Raw genomic sequence first — 14,025 nt, forward strand, 5'->3', positions numbered from 1 at the left:
AGCCCACACAGTGAGGGGAGAGCCAAGTTGGATTCCATTCTGCTTTGCACATCATCAGCCCCACTGCCAGCTGAATTCCAGGGGCAGAATCTGTGATTGGTAATGATGTAGGGAGCAGAGATGCCTCAGCTGGACCAGTGTGAACAAGTCAAAGGAACATCCCCCCGTGACTGTTTTAGGGGGATTGATTTGAGAGTTTGGGTGAAGGAAGACTGAGAAAGCAATCGAGGTGCATTGCTGCTGCTGTCACTCAGGTAGAGCTGTCATATTCAGCAGCTTCAGCATTCTCATTTTCAATGTTTTGCTTATGTCGGTCTACGTAAACCTGGCTTTCTACTGTACACCTTAAAAAAAAGCAGAACAGAGTGGACCAAATGCTCTTTCTAGCAAGTGAGTAGGGAGAGAAGTAACTCATCCTGTTGTCTGTGCTTTTGGAAGAAGAAGGGGAAGGAAAGGGGAGTCAGAGATTAGAAGATAAAGAAGCTGCAGGATGGAAACAGACTGTTGTGGTTTTCTTCCCTCTTCCCAATGTTATTTCTTACTTTTGCTTATCTTTGTTGCTTCTCATCCACTCATAATCATTGATTTAGAGCCCCGTATGTTAGGAGTGAATGGCAAAGATCCAGGAGACTTAGAGTGGAGCCAAAACAAGGAAAAGAGAGGACAGAGATGACTCTGAGAACATTGGCTGGCCTTTAGTTGGTCCCTTGGCTGCTAGATAGGGAATGCCATTCTGTGCAAATGCATCCAGGAAGGGAGGGTGGGGGACTAGGTCTATAAGCTCCACTTTCAGACCATTTTTAGATTCAACTGCTTCCCTCTTCAGCCTCCCAACTCTGAGGATCCTATAGACTTAAATGAGATTGCTAAATGGGGGAGTGAGAAACAGGAGTGGGGGGGGGGAGGCTGAGAGTGTGTGTAGGACAGGATGTAACCCATTAAAATGATTAGCCTTGAAGTGACACACAGGTGACACAAAATTGATAGTTTGAACCTGAAACACTCTAAACCAATCTAGGTGAACTGTTGCTACTATGACTTAGGTTCATCTGTCATATTCAGAGTCCGAACCGGGAAACTTTGCCACTTTCTTTGGTTAGACATCTGGAGAGAGCTGGGAAAGCTCAACTGGATAATACTAGTGTTGGAAGAGTTCTTAGAAAGCATCCCTTCCAATTCCCTTCTTTTATAAATGAGGACACTGAGGCTTGTGGAGGGGAGGTGATATGTCCAAAGATGCCAACTTCTGTCTGTGCATGCTCAAATGGGGCTAACCTCTTTCCTGGAGTGGCAGCCCCATCCACAGGCTCTGCTTCCCTTACCCGCTCCAAGGAAATGATGAACCAGATCAAGCTCATGACATTAGTACAAGATCACACTTTAGTCCAACACACATTTGCATAAATACTTGAAAAGGATCTCTCTCCTTCAGGCAGATGCTTTGGGAACATCTGGCTACCCACTTTTCCTTATTACTTGTAGTCTTTCAGGCAATGGAGTTTAATACTGAGGATATCATTGTCATCTTTTTAAAGACAGCTCGAGGGACATATTTAACATCCCTTATTCTGAAAGAACTTTTCTTTCCCTTCCCTTTCCACTATTTCTTTTTCCCCTTTGAGGTAGATTATCTATTGGGGAAACCAAACAGCACTTTGTTCTTCTTCCTTGATCAGTTTTAGTCTGATATAGTCCTTTGAAAACAGGTTGACACCAGGTTTATACTTAGGTCAGTAAGTGCATTTTTGCCTTTAAACCTATACCCTCTATTTGAACCCAAGCAAGGTCCACTCAACAGCCATTATGATTTGTCCCTCTTCCCTCCTCCCCCTTTTCATTTTTGTAGTTCCCAGGGGGCTGTGGCAATAGGAGGCCAGGGTGGGATACATTGCCCCAACTAATGTTGTCATCATAGGTGGCTGCCCTTGTCCATTCCCCAGTACCATGTCCATGAGCATGAGGACCATAGACTTTTACTGGGTCACAGGGGGCAGGGTCGGTTCCCACAGGGCTTGGTGTCCTCTGGCTTCAGAGCCTTGTTGCAGGTAGATGAAGCTTGGCCAGAGGGGTCCCTGCACTCCACTGTCCGCCTCTGCAAGCCAGACCCACAGGTGCTGGAGCATTCAGTCCAGTCCCCCAGGACCCACTGCACATTTAGCAGGGGTTGGATGATGTTGGTGGTCGTCTTCTCCTTTCCTTTAGGTTTGAAGACTACATTGTTGGGAATAAAGAAGGTGTACTTGACTTTTGGGGGAAAGACCTCACTGGAAACAGTCAGTAGCTGGACAGTCAAGGGCTCTGGCAGTGGTCTGAAGCTCTGGAGCCGTTCGAGGGTAGCAATAGAGCCACTGTACTTAAGGATGGTCCCCTTTAGGAGGATGTCCTGCTCCATGGCTGAGATGGCCAGGTCTCCATTGAGCAGGTATCGCCCGTTGGCAGTCTTCAAGGCCAGGTAGTTGCCATCGTTCCGAACTCCCCCGTGGCTTCGCTGTTTCACATCGATGTTGGTGGCCCCAGCTGGAATGGTGACTATGTCATTGTATCCATACCTACAGGGAGAGAGGGACACTTAAGGGCAGTGACCAGAGAATCCAGGCTGTGATTGTGGTCCAGGAATTAAAATGCTTGTGACTGCTGGAAAAACATTTTCTTTCATACAAGATTGGAGATCAATGAACAAAGCAAGGTATTTAGAAATGGCTCAAAAAGTCCTTAAAAAATCAACTCTGGGGGCAGATAGGAATACTTGCCATTCAGTTTTTTTAAAAGTTTTTTGCTTAATCTGGCAATTATGTTCCAAATGATTGGGTTGAAATTTTAGATATGTCTATCTCTAGAGAGCCCAGAGAGTAGGAGAGCAAGCCCAAAGAGTTTTGAGAAGCATATTGGTGTTGCCAAACCTGTCACCTCTCAGTTTAAATGAGCTCTCAAATAAATTCAGTTCAGTGCACTGGTATTAAGCTTTGCTTGGCTACCTCAGCAATAGAGTTCAAACCCACATGGAAAAATAAGTTCCAGAGAACCATTCCAGAACCCTGTGAAGATGGAAATCTCATTCCACCTCTGGATCAATCTGCTACCAGAGTTGGATAGTGTCCACTTGGTTAATATTGTTCCAGGACAGGAACTACTGAGATAAAACTTTCTTATGAGGAGGCCTGGCTAGCATGTCAGGAAGTAGGTGTTTCTTGGGTGACATGATAACCCTCTGAGAAAATGTGGAAAAAAATGTCAAGGTGTAGAGCTAGAGGTTGGTTGGATTAGGATTGAACCTTTATTACCTTTCTCCTCCTTTATTCTTCTGAGGAAGAGAAGAAGTATGGAGAAAAGAGGATGAGAACTATTCCAATTCTCTGTCTTTCTAGCCTGGGGAGGGATATCAGGGTGGGAGGGAGATGGATTGCTTAATCTAGGGCCCTAGGGTCCTTTGGTCCATATGATTAAAGACTTAAAAAAAATCATACAGCAGGATTTAAAATCATTGACAGGGAAAGCCAAAAGTCCTTTGCTTCAGCTTTCTATTCCCTTTGGGCTTAGAAATACAAGGAAACTCTTGAGCATGTTTGTCTTAGGCAGATTGTGTTCTCAGTGTAGTGAAAATGGGAGAACAGGAAGGGATGGAGTGGGAGCAAGTGTAAATTCGCTAAGCAGGGTGTCTTCAAATGCTTCTCAAAGACTCATTCATTGAGGACAATGAAAGAAATGTTTATGTGGCATCAATTTGCTCAAGTTTACTGATTTTCTTTTTTTAAAATGATGTTTTATTTTTCCCACTTATGTGTAAAGACAATTTTTAACATTTTTAAAAATTCTGACTTCCAAATATTCTAGTGATTATCTTAATAAGCCCAAAGTCATTGTGGCGTGTGGAGGGTATGACATACATCTCAAATATCGATTCTTCGCACCAGGCTACCTGGCACAGTGATGGTTCTTAACTCCTTGAAATGAAAAATGGAAAGAAAAATGGAGCTGGGACCTACCAAGAGAGTTGTGTTCTAGTCTTGGCTCTGTCATTAACTAGCGAGCTGATCTTGGGTGAGTCACTTAGTCTCTCTTTGTTTTATTTTCCCTATCTGAAAAATGGTCTTCATACCTACTTCACAGAATTATTTTGAGAATCAAATGAGACTATAGAAATGAACACACAAGCATTGTATCAAGTATTATACAAATGTGAGGTATTCCTATACGTGGGTAAAGTGCTTAGAGTTCTTAGGAGAGGACCAAAAGGAGGTGTCTTTTGTGTTCTGATGAAACTAAGGGCCTGCAATGGAAAGGCTAGGACTCCCCATGAAAGAATACTTGGAAAACTCCTCAGATTGCTAGGCCACTAGGGAGAACATCCAGGGGCTCAGGCTGTTGCTGTTCTCTCCTACTTAGAAGTACAAAGAGAAAAGAAAAAGAAAATCTAGGTCATTATAGAGAAATGTATTTCAGAGGGAGCCCAGTCCTGCCTATGATCTAATTTCCCCACCTGGCCACCGATCATGGGCATAAAGGGTTGGAGAGACTCACTTGGAGTGGTTGAGTGAGCCTGAGATCTTCCTGCATGAAGAGCCACTGCCCCCACATACACCACACTTGTCCAGTTTCCTAGGGGAATCTACCACATGATCACAGCCAGCCTTGACACATTGGCCATGGACACAGATGGATAGAGTCTCTGGCCCACACAGGGTTCCATCGATCACCTGTAGTGGGGAGAGGCAAAGAAAAGCAGAATTCATGGTAAGTTCAAGGGAGGCCAACTTAAGCATGGGGAGGTGAGTTCACTTTCCTTCTGAATTCTGAGTCTGAGGAATCTTACTTTGGTTTCGAATACTTTGAACTCACTCCTTCCTCGAGCTCTGCAGAACAGCTTGCAGCGGTCCCGGGGAGACACCCCTGCGTACTTGGGGACCCACTGAAGGAGATTCCCATTAATGTCAGTGAAGTTGTAGGCATTGTACTTCTCACATTGCTGCTCTCTGAAACTCTTTCCTAAAAAAGCAAGAGGAAGGGGTTTGGGTGCTGAAGAGGATGTGGAATTCTGAGAACTTTTAGGGAGGACAAAAAATTTTGAGGCTATATGGCCACTTGGGATACTACAAGTGGGATTCATACTTTGGGTAGGGGACAGACTAGAAGACCTCTTCTATCTCTATAATTCTATAAATTAGAAGAGAGCACCCCCCACCACCATCACATCTAGGATTCAGTTGCCAGGATACTCAACACATTCTTATTTAGTAATGGCTTTGGGAAGATCCATTTTACAGATGAATAAGTTGACACCAGGTTCAGATCCCACCTCTCATGACCTCTTATGACCTGTGTGATCTTGGTCAAGTCAACCTTCCTGGGCCTCAGTTTTTGCATCTACAAAATGGGGGGAAGGTGCATTGCATTAGTTGGATTCTAAGGTTCATTTTAACTCTAAATCTATGCTGTTACAATTTTAAGGAATAGGAAACCATTTTATAAATCTGAGAGTATACCACAAACCAAGGAGCTTCAGAAGATAGCTCTAGTTTCTGTCCTCTGTTCTCTATACAGTCACTCCTAATCTGTTCTTATGGCTCCAACTAGGACCTCTTGCCAGCAATTCCTCAAACTATATTTTTAGTCCTAACCTCTTCTGCAACTCCAATATTTCCAACTATATACAGGACACTTCGTTTGGAATGTACACTGGACTTTGGATTCAGGATACTATGTCTATGGTTCTGTGGTTCTGAATCTATGTCTGTGGTTCTGAATAAATGATTTCTTTGGAACTCTTTTGTTGCTTCTCTTAAATAAGGGCATTATACTGGACGACTTTTAAGATACCTTCCAGTTCTAACATTCTATGATATGATGGTACTGGTACAATGGAAAGAGGACTGGTACCTCGAGCCAAAGAACTGAGTTCAAATTCCACCTCTAACCTTATCTTTGTGATCTTGAGCAAATCATTTATCTTCCCTGGACCTTAGTTTCCCGTACTGTAAAATTAAGGAGTTGGACCAGGTGGCCTCTTAAGTTCCTTCCAGGTATAAATCAATGATCTTAGGACCTGTGGCTCAATGTGTTCAAAACTAACACCCTCTCCTTCCCAAAGTCCCCATTTCTATTCATAGAACTACTATTTTTCCAGTTTCCAAGGCTGAAAATCTAGAGCTATCTTTGCCTTTTTTCTCTCATTTATCCCTCTCATTCCATCTGTTGAGAAGCGGTATGGCATAATGATAGGGAGTTGGCTTTTGAAGCAGGAACAACTAACTGAGTGTAAGTTCTGTCTCTGACACATGTACAAATGTCACTGTAGGAAATTCACTCTGTCCCCCAGGCAACCCTCTGAGACTATAAGTTACAGATGACTTGATGGAAGATTTTTCAGTACCAGGAATTCTCCATGCAGATGAAATCACAGGGGTGGACCTTCTCTCTCCCCACCAAAAATAAAAGGTCATCTAGCCTTATCACATATCTTGAATTTGCCTCTTTTCTACTGCCTATGTACAGGCCCTTATCACCATATATCTGAATAATTATAATAGTCTCCTAGCTGATCCTTCCCATCTCTAGTCTGTCCTTTCTTCAATCCATCTTGTATATGATTGCCTGACTAATCTTCCTAAAAACAGCTTTCATTATGTCATCACCAGGTAGATAAGGACAATGATTCCTTATTGTCTGCCACCTTATTTCCAAAGTCCTTGTTATAAAAAAAAACACTCTATAATAGAGCCTTGAGACTCCAAACTGCACTCTTCTTTGCCTGAGTTGATGTCTTTAATGTATTCCGTGCCCATTCCCACCTCCATGTCAACTCCCAAGACAGTTTCTCTCGCCTGGAACGCCTTTTCTCACCTCTCTACTTGTCAAAATGGTACCCATTTGTCTGGGCTCATCTCAAGTCCAATGGGCAGAACACAATGGTAGGAATTGGGGGAAACAAAAAGATTAAACAGTATGTGGTGCTTGTCCTTATGAAGCTCATGAAGTGCTTAATAAATGCTTGCTGCCTGATGGACTCACAGTCTTATGTATTATGGTATTAAAAGACTAACAGAAATCCCTCAGTCATGGAATGAGGGAACATGATACAAATGAGTGCACATACTACAAAATGATATGGGATAATGTTTTAACAGGGGCATAAGTGCTATGTCAGGTCTGAGGTGGGGAGACATCTTTCCTGACTGGGCGCATCATGAAAAAGGTGGCTTTGTTTCACGCAGAGTCCTTTGTGTATTCCTGCCCACACGATGGTCTTTCCCTGAACACTAACTGCCCTTAGAATCTGTACCATACAGTTTGATGATTCCTTATTCATCATGTGTGTTGTGTCTTATTTCTCCTACTGGAGAAAAGCAGGGAGCATGTCCTATATTTCTTCTCTATCCCCCATAATCCCTAGCATAGTACTAGGCACATAATAGATGCTTAATAAATACCTGCTGATGGAGATGGCAACAGAATTATTCATCTGACCTGCTCCTCAGGCTACTTCCTGCCCTCTTTTTCTTTTTCCTGTATAGCACTGGGCACATTCCACATACTAGGCCAGGCAGATCTCCACAATGCCAGACCACAGGCCAGGGTTTCTAAGAGTAAAGGTCACTGACAAACCCTCCTCCTTCTTACAAAAATGCAAAACAATGCAGCAGCAGATGACTGATTGCCTCTGGAGACGGACCCCTTTTACCCTTTGTACTCAGGTAAATCACTCCTAAAGTTCTGTCTATCTTCTCATGCCTGGTAATATTTCTAGGAAATCAAGAGGGAGGAGAATGTGACTGTGGGAAAAGAACTGATTTTCCCTCTCTCCCTTCCCTCTCCCCTCTTGCCCACGCAATTGTCCTTTAGTACTATCCCCCCATTCAAGTACGCCTCTGTGATTTTTTTTTTCCTAGCAGGTACCAAGGATAGGAATGTGGCCAGGAGAGGTAGAATTGTCACCTCTTCACTGGCAGGCTCAATCAGGTCCATGCTATGGACTCAAGGGAATATGGTCAACTATTCTCAGAAAGAATGGGAGTGACAGTCAGACTCAGAAGTCCTCCCTCTGTCCTGGCCTGAGTGTTGGCTGGTTAGACATTAAGGCTTTGGCTCTAAACCCTCTGTGGAAAGTCCTTCCAAACATACAGAGGGGGATTTGGCAGCCACGAGATGGGTTACTATCCTAGCCACTCCATACGAACAGCCGGGGCTTGGAGTGACCTTGTCTGGACAGCTTTTCAATGCCTTATGTCCTCTCTCCCTCACCCCTTTGTTAGATTTTTTTCAGGGCAATGTCTGGTCCCTAGAAATTGGGTTTCCCGGGTTCCCTGCAGCCTGTTTCCACACTTGGTGTCAGGACGAAGAATCCTTTCATCTCAGGCTCAGAACTCCATTCCTGGAGACCTGCCCCCATTGTGCTCCTAGTGATAGGTAGGAGCAGCAGCAGCCTCTACCATGAGCATTGCCTGTAAACAGCCAATTACCATCAGGTGGACATTCCTCAGTGTGGCAGGACTGATACTTGGCTCTCTGGCCCACGCAGTACCGGCCTCCATTCTGCGGCTCAGGGTCCTTGCAGTCTCGGTAGGAGAATTGCACTCCTCCTCCACATGTTCGGGAACACTCTCCCCATGGTCCCCACGGGGCCCAGCCTCCATCCACGACAGGCTGCAACACAGGACATCTTAGTGAGTCTGCTACAGAGGCAAGAAGCTTGAATTCTCTGCACTAGGTCACATACCTGGTATGGGCATGAGGTCTCCTGAGTCTCAGACTAGTTACTTGGGAAATCTTATATCTGAGCTACCAGTCTCTAGTGGAAAGATTACCCTGAAGAATATTCTAGGAAGTGTTAATGGGAGGCATGGTGCATTTACAAATGCTTTCAGTTGAGCCATTGACCTCTGAGACCAAACACTTGTGTGTATCTAAAAGGACTAGTCTTAATACCATGTGGCCTCTAACTATTGGAGGTTGGTAGTCTGGAGTTCATACATGACAAACCAAACAAGTATCCATAAGGCCAAGCCTCTGGTAAGAATTTCCAGGGATTCTTTTAGGGTAGAGAGTTCCACCCTCATAAAAATTGTGCAGGAGAATATCTCTGGGATTGGTGGGGGCAAGGAAGTAGATAAGTATCCAAAGTGAAGATGAAAAGCAGGCTTAGGACATTATATGAAGTGGCCTGACTAAACAGGCTGGTAAAGTGTGGAGCAAAAGGTACTTTATAGAGCTCTACCCTTCTGGGTTTTCCTGGACTACTCCTATTAGATCAGTGTCTAGAAGCAGGATGTAAAACTAACTGGGTGCTGAATGATGAAAGGGACCAGCCCACTGAACTCTCAAAAGGGCTCCAAATGAAAAGGAATAATCACACCAGACATTTGTATAGGGCTTTGAAGTTTACAGACTTTTATGTACTGGGTGGCCCAAAAGTCTTCTTGCAATCTGAAGCTATTAGACCTTTGGACCACCCTGTATTATCTTACTGAATTCTTTACAACAGCCCTGTAAAATAGGTACTAGAGGCATTATCACCCTCATTTTGAAATGAGGAAAATGAAGATCTAGGAGTTTACTGACTTGGCCAAAGTCACATAGCTAGAAGTGTCACATCAGGGCCTCAAAGTCAAGTCTCCTACGTTTGATTCCAATGTTTTTGTTTTTTTCTTTCTCTCTTAATGTCACAGCTGCCTCCCAAACATAAGAAACCTCATCATCCTAAGGTAGAAGAAACTATGCAGGGAACAAAGAAATTAAAAGCCTCATTAGCACTGGGAAAAAATGTATCCTTTAAGTTTGTATAATCCTGGGGACTTGATTTCTCAAATCCCTCAGGAAGGTCTAGAAAGTCTTTTTTCTTCCTTACACAGACCTGTTCTCCTTCCTTTCTACTTCAGTTATGTAACTTCCTTAATGATGCAAATAACAGCCACTTACATCTAGATTTAATGTTTCTGTTCTAATTGCACGACGCCTGCCTTAAACTGTAAGCGCTTAGCAGGTAGGGATCACATCTGTGTGACCATCTTAGTGTTGGGTACATGTTATCAGATGCTGGAGGGTAATGGAAGGAGTATGGCATAATGGAAAGAGAGTTGGTCTGAGAGGCACAAGAGCTGGATTCAAATCCTGCCTGCCCCTTTTACTTATTAATTTGATGAGTATGGGCAAATCTCTAGACTTCCCTTAGAGGCAGCTAGGTGACTGGAACCCAGGACTTGGACTCAGGAAGACCTGAGGGTCAAATCAGAAATGAGCTGCATGACTCTGAGCAACTCACTCAGCCTCTATTTCCTTATCTGTAAAGATGGGGATCATAATAGTACCTACACCTCACAGAATTGCTGTGAAATGCAAATGAGGCAACATATGCAAAGTACTTTGCAGATTTTAAAAGTACTGTTTAAATTTTAGCTATTCTTTTTAGATCTCAGGAGTAGCTAGAGGGCACAGCGGATTGCGTGTGAGGCCGGAAGACTCATCTTCCTAAGTTCAAACCTGGCCTCAGACGCTTACTAGCTGTGTGACCCTGGACAAGTCATTTAACCCTGTTTGCCTCAGTTTCCTCATCTGCAAAATGAGCTGGACAAGGAAATGGCAAAGAGCTCCAGTATCTTTGCCAAGAAAACCTCAAATGGGGTTTTCACGAAGAGTCAAACATGACTGAAACAAATGAACGACAACAATCATACCTTATTCTCCTAGACTTGGTTTTTCCCATCTGAAAAATGGGGATAAGAATATTTGTACTATCTATCTCACCCTTTGTAAATCCTAAGATTCTGTATGAATGTGGGCTATGATTTGCTGGAAGCATCTGCAGGGCCACCTTGTTTTACCAACATGATCCCGAGTAGCCTCATTTCTCACCTTTGGCTTTGTCACTTCCTCTTCAGGCAGACAGCTACCATCCCAACATAGATGGCCATCTCTGCAGGGTGTTCCATCGGCCCAGGGCAGGCTGCCATTCTTGGTATGGCAGAGAGGTTCAGCAGCATCTGTACGGCACCAAAGCTGGGCACAGATGTCCTGGGCTGAGGTGTTGGGACAGTGGCTGAAGTCTGGTCCAAAGATCTGCTGGCATTGCCGGTCTAGCTTATAGAGGGCCTCTCGGCCTGGGAGGTTGGAAGGTAGAGGGATAGCTGCAGTTGGGGCATCCAGTAGGCAGTGGCCTGGTTGGAAGAGAAAGAAGCAAGCCTTCAATAAAGTCAAATTCAAATTCCTAACTAGGGGCTTCCTGGCCTCTTTATTACCAATAATGTACTCCTCCTTCTCCTCTACAATTGAATTAACACTGATTCTTGATCATCTGCTTGCATATCATCTACTTTTTTGGATCAGCAATAAAGTCATATTTTGAGTTGATTTCCTTCTTCCACTTGGCAGCACAATTCTCAGTCACATCCCTGCTTCCCCCAGTCCCATGCCCTCTTAACTAGTCATTGTATACCTAGGTAATGAAACATAATGTTAATATTTAATCTCCTTTAAACTTCAAAAGGCAAGGTTTTTTTTTTTTTTCCACTGATGCTGATCTCAAACCCTTTTATACCTTATTTAGCAAATGGTATCTTTGAGGGACCCAAAAATCAAACCTAACCCAACAAATCCTCAAACCCATCATTTAGTGTCCAGCCTTCTGGTGATCTAGGCCTACCTTCAACTTCTTTGAAATTGGCCTGGTGCTCATATGACAGACATCTGGCCCTTTCAGCTTAGGAGACTCTTTCTAGAGCTTATCCTTCATTAGATATAACCTTGGAAAACTTAGCATCACCTTCTTGCCATAACTGGGATTGAAGTAGGACTTGTGTAGAGGAATATTAATCTTAGTTTAAAAAATAATATAATCTGCCTTGGAAAAATAAGTCAGACATCCCAAAGTCAAAGAAATATGGCATTTGGATTATTCAGAAGTAGTGTCATTGCTCTCCTCTACTAGGGTAGAGAATCAAGGGTTATTTATGTCCCCATTCCTATTTGCCTGTTGGAATTCTTCGCTCGATCACATGAACCTTCTCCCTGAATCCATGACTTTCCCTATTTTGTATTCCCATTATTTCATTCATTACATGGGCTATCACCACAATTTGGGCTACTCTTAGCACTGGTCATTTTTTTCCTGTCCTTCAAACTCTGCTAAATATTCACCTCCTCCATGGAGCTTCTCTGGACTAATTGCCCCCTGCTATATAACTGGTACATTAGTCATGGAGTTTGGATTGCTAGGAGATAAGGGTAACTGGGCAGTAGACCAGTAGTAGCCCTGGGAAGGGGTGGAGGGAAGGAAAATTTGATTCAGATCTCTTAAGATGCCTTCCAATTCCAAAATTATATGATTTTCTGCCTCCAGGAAGGATTTAGGTAGAAGGCTTTCCTCTATGGGGCAAATTCTAAGTGTTGCTAGCTCAGAAGAAAAGACAGATAGTCCAAGTGATGCCTACCATGTCCTCCATCCAGGAACTCTGTGATGTATTTGGCACTACAAGGAGACCAGGGCACTGTCTTGTTCAGGTGGACAAAGAGAGGAGCCATCATATGGTGCTTGCCCATAGGCCCAAACAGTCGCTCACAGGTTTTGGAGTCATCATGAGGCATGCTCAGGACATGTCCTAGGGAAGAAGACACATCGTATTATTAACATGCCAGTCTCCCAGTCTCCATCCCTTTCCTGTCCCTGATCTGCACACCATCATCCCATCTGACCTTGGGGTACTCCGCATCATCACCTTAGTGCAAACCCTTCAAAGGAACTGATCAGTTTTCTAACTAAAGTTCTTACTACATTAGCCTGCAGGCTCCTTGAGGGCAGGAACCATTTTATGCCTTTCTTTGTATCCCCGGGGCTTAGCACAGTGCCTTAAGCATAGTAGGTGTCATAAATGCTACTTGACTAGTTAACTGACTGACTTGTTATTCTCACAGGTAGAAGCTGTCTCATGGTCAAGTTCATCCCTTTCTTTTCCTGTCTCTTACCATATTCTCTGGCAGCATGGTGGTCCTAGAACATTTTTCCCTACCCATGTTGACAGTCGATCCTGAGATGCTACTTACTTCAGGACGCCTTCTGGGATTAGTTAGAAGAGAAGCATCGATTTCCCACTTCTACTCACTTCACTCTGTCTTTAAAATACATCTCTTGATTCGCCACCCTGAGTAAAGCCCTTACAGCTTTACTTGTATGTAAGGTTAAAAATTTCACTTGTCTGGTTACATACATGCTTGGTACGTGTCTTGTACATGCCTGTTTATGTCCATGTTGTCTTCCTTGTTAGAATGTAAGCTCTTGGAGGGCAGGGACTGTTTTTCTTTTTATTTATATCTCCAGAGCAATAAATGCTTGATGATTGATTGCTATGAATCTATACTTTTCAGGGAATGGTTGCTTTTCAAAAAAAATTTTAGAGCTAGAAGGGACCTTAGAAATTATCTCAGTGCTGGGTGTGGTGGTGCACACCTATAATAACTACTACTGAGATTCAAACCTAAGTCTAGTCCTTTTTACTGACTCTTTGTACTAGAATGTACTGCCTTTCTAGCTATGTGCATATTTATTTACCTTTGTCCAAATTAGTCTTTTGGTCTTACACCAGGGGTTCTTAACCTGGAGTCAGTGAATTTTATACACACACACACACATATGTATATACATTTTTTCTTATAACAGTATTTAAATATAATTGGTTTCCTTTGTGGTGTTGTTCAGTCATTTGTGACCTGGTTTAGGGATTTCTTGGCAAAGGTACTGGAGTGGTTCCCCATTGCCTCCTCTAGCTCATTTTACAGGTGAGGAAACTGACACAAACAGAATTAAGTGACTTGCCCAAGGTCACACAGCTTACTAGTGTCCGAGGCCAGATTTGAACCTAGGAAGATGAGTCTTCCTGACTCCAGGCCCAGCTCTCTAGCCACTGTGCCACCTAGCTGCCCATCACTTTCCTTTGTAATCCTATGTATTTTATTTTATGCATCTAAGAACATTCTTAAATGTCCAGAAGGGGTCCAAAAGGTCCATGACACGAAAAAAGTTTAAGAACCTCTGTCTCAGACTGA

The 14,025-nt window shown here is 43.4% G+C and overlaps 1 protein-coding gene across 1 annotated transcript in view; it reads right to left on the reverse strand.

Moving 5' to 3' along the window:
* Positions 1-1,357: 1,357 nt before the first annotated feature.
* Positions 1,358-14,025, reverse strand: part of ADAMTS8 (ADAM metallopeptidase with thrombospondin type 1 motif 8) — a 28,459-nt gene continuing 15,791 nt past the window's right edge. Inside the window, exons 4-9 of the mRNA XM_036746032.1 lie at positions 12,417-12,584; positions 10,843-11,144; positions 8,454-8,637; positions 4,811-4,983; positions 4,519-4,694; positions 1,358-2,549 (exon numbers count right to left, since the gene is read on the reverse strand). Of these exons, the coding sequence (XP_036601927.1) occupies positions 1,982-2,549; positions 4,519-4,694; positions 4,811-4,983; positions 8,454-8,637; positions 10,843-11,144; positions 12,417-12,584 (1,571 nt within the window). The 3' untranslated portion in view covers positions 1,358-1,981. The remainder of the gene's footprint in view (positions 2,550-4,518; positions 4,695-4,810; positions 4,984-8,453; positions 8,638-10,842; positions 11,145-12,416; positions 12,585-14,025) is intronic.

This window comes from Trichosurus vulpecula, chromosome 2 (assembly GCF_011100635.1).
Source record: "Trichosurus vulpecula isolate mTriVul1 chromosome 2, mTriVul1.pri, whole genome shotgun sequence".
Classification (NCBI taxonomy): Eukaryota; Metazoa; Chordata; class Mammalia; order Diprotodontia; family Phalangeridae; genus Trichosurus; species Trichosurus vulpecula.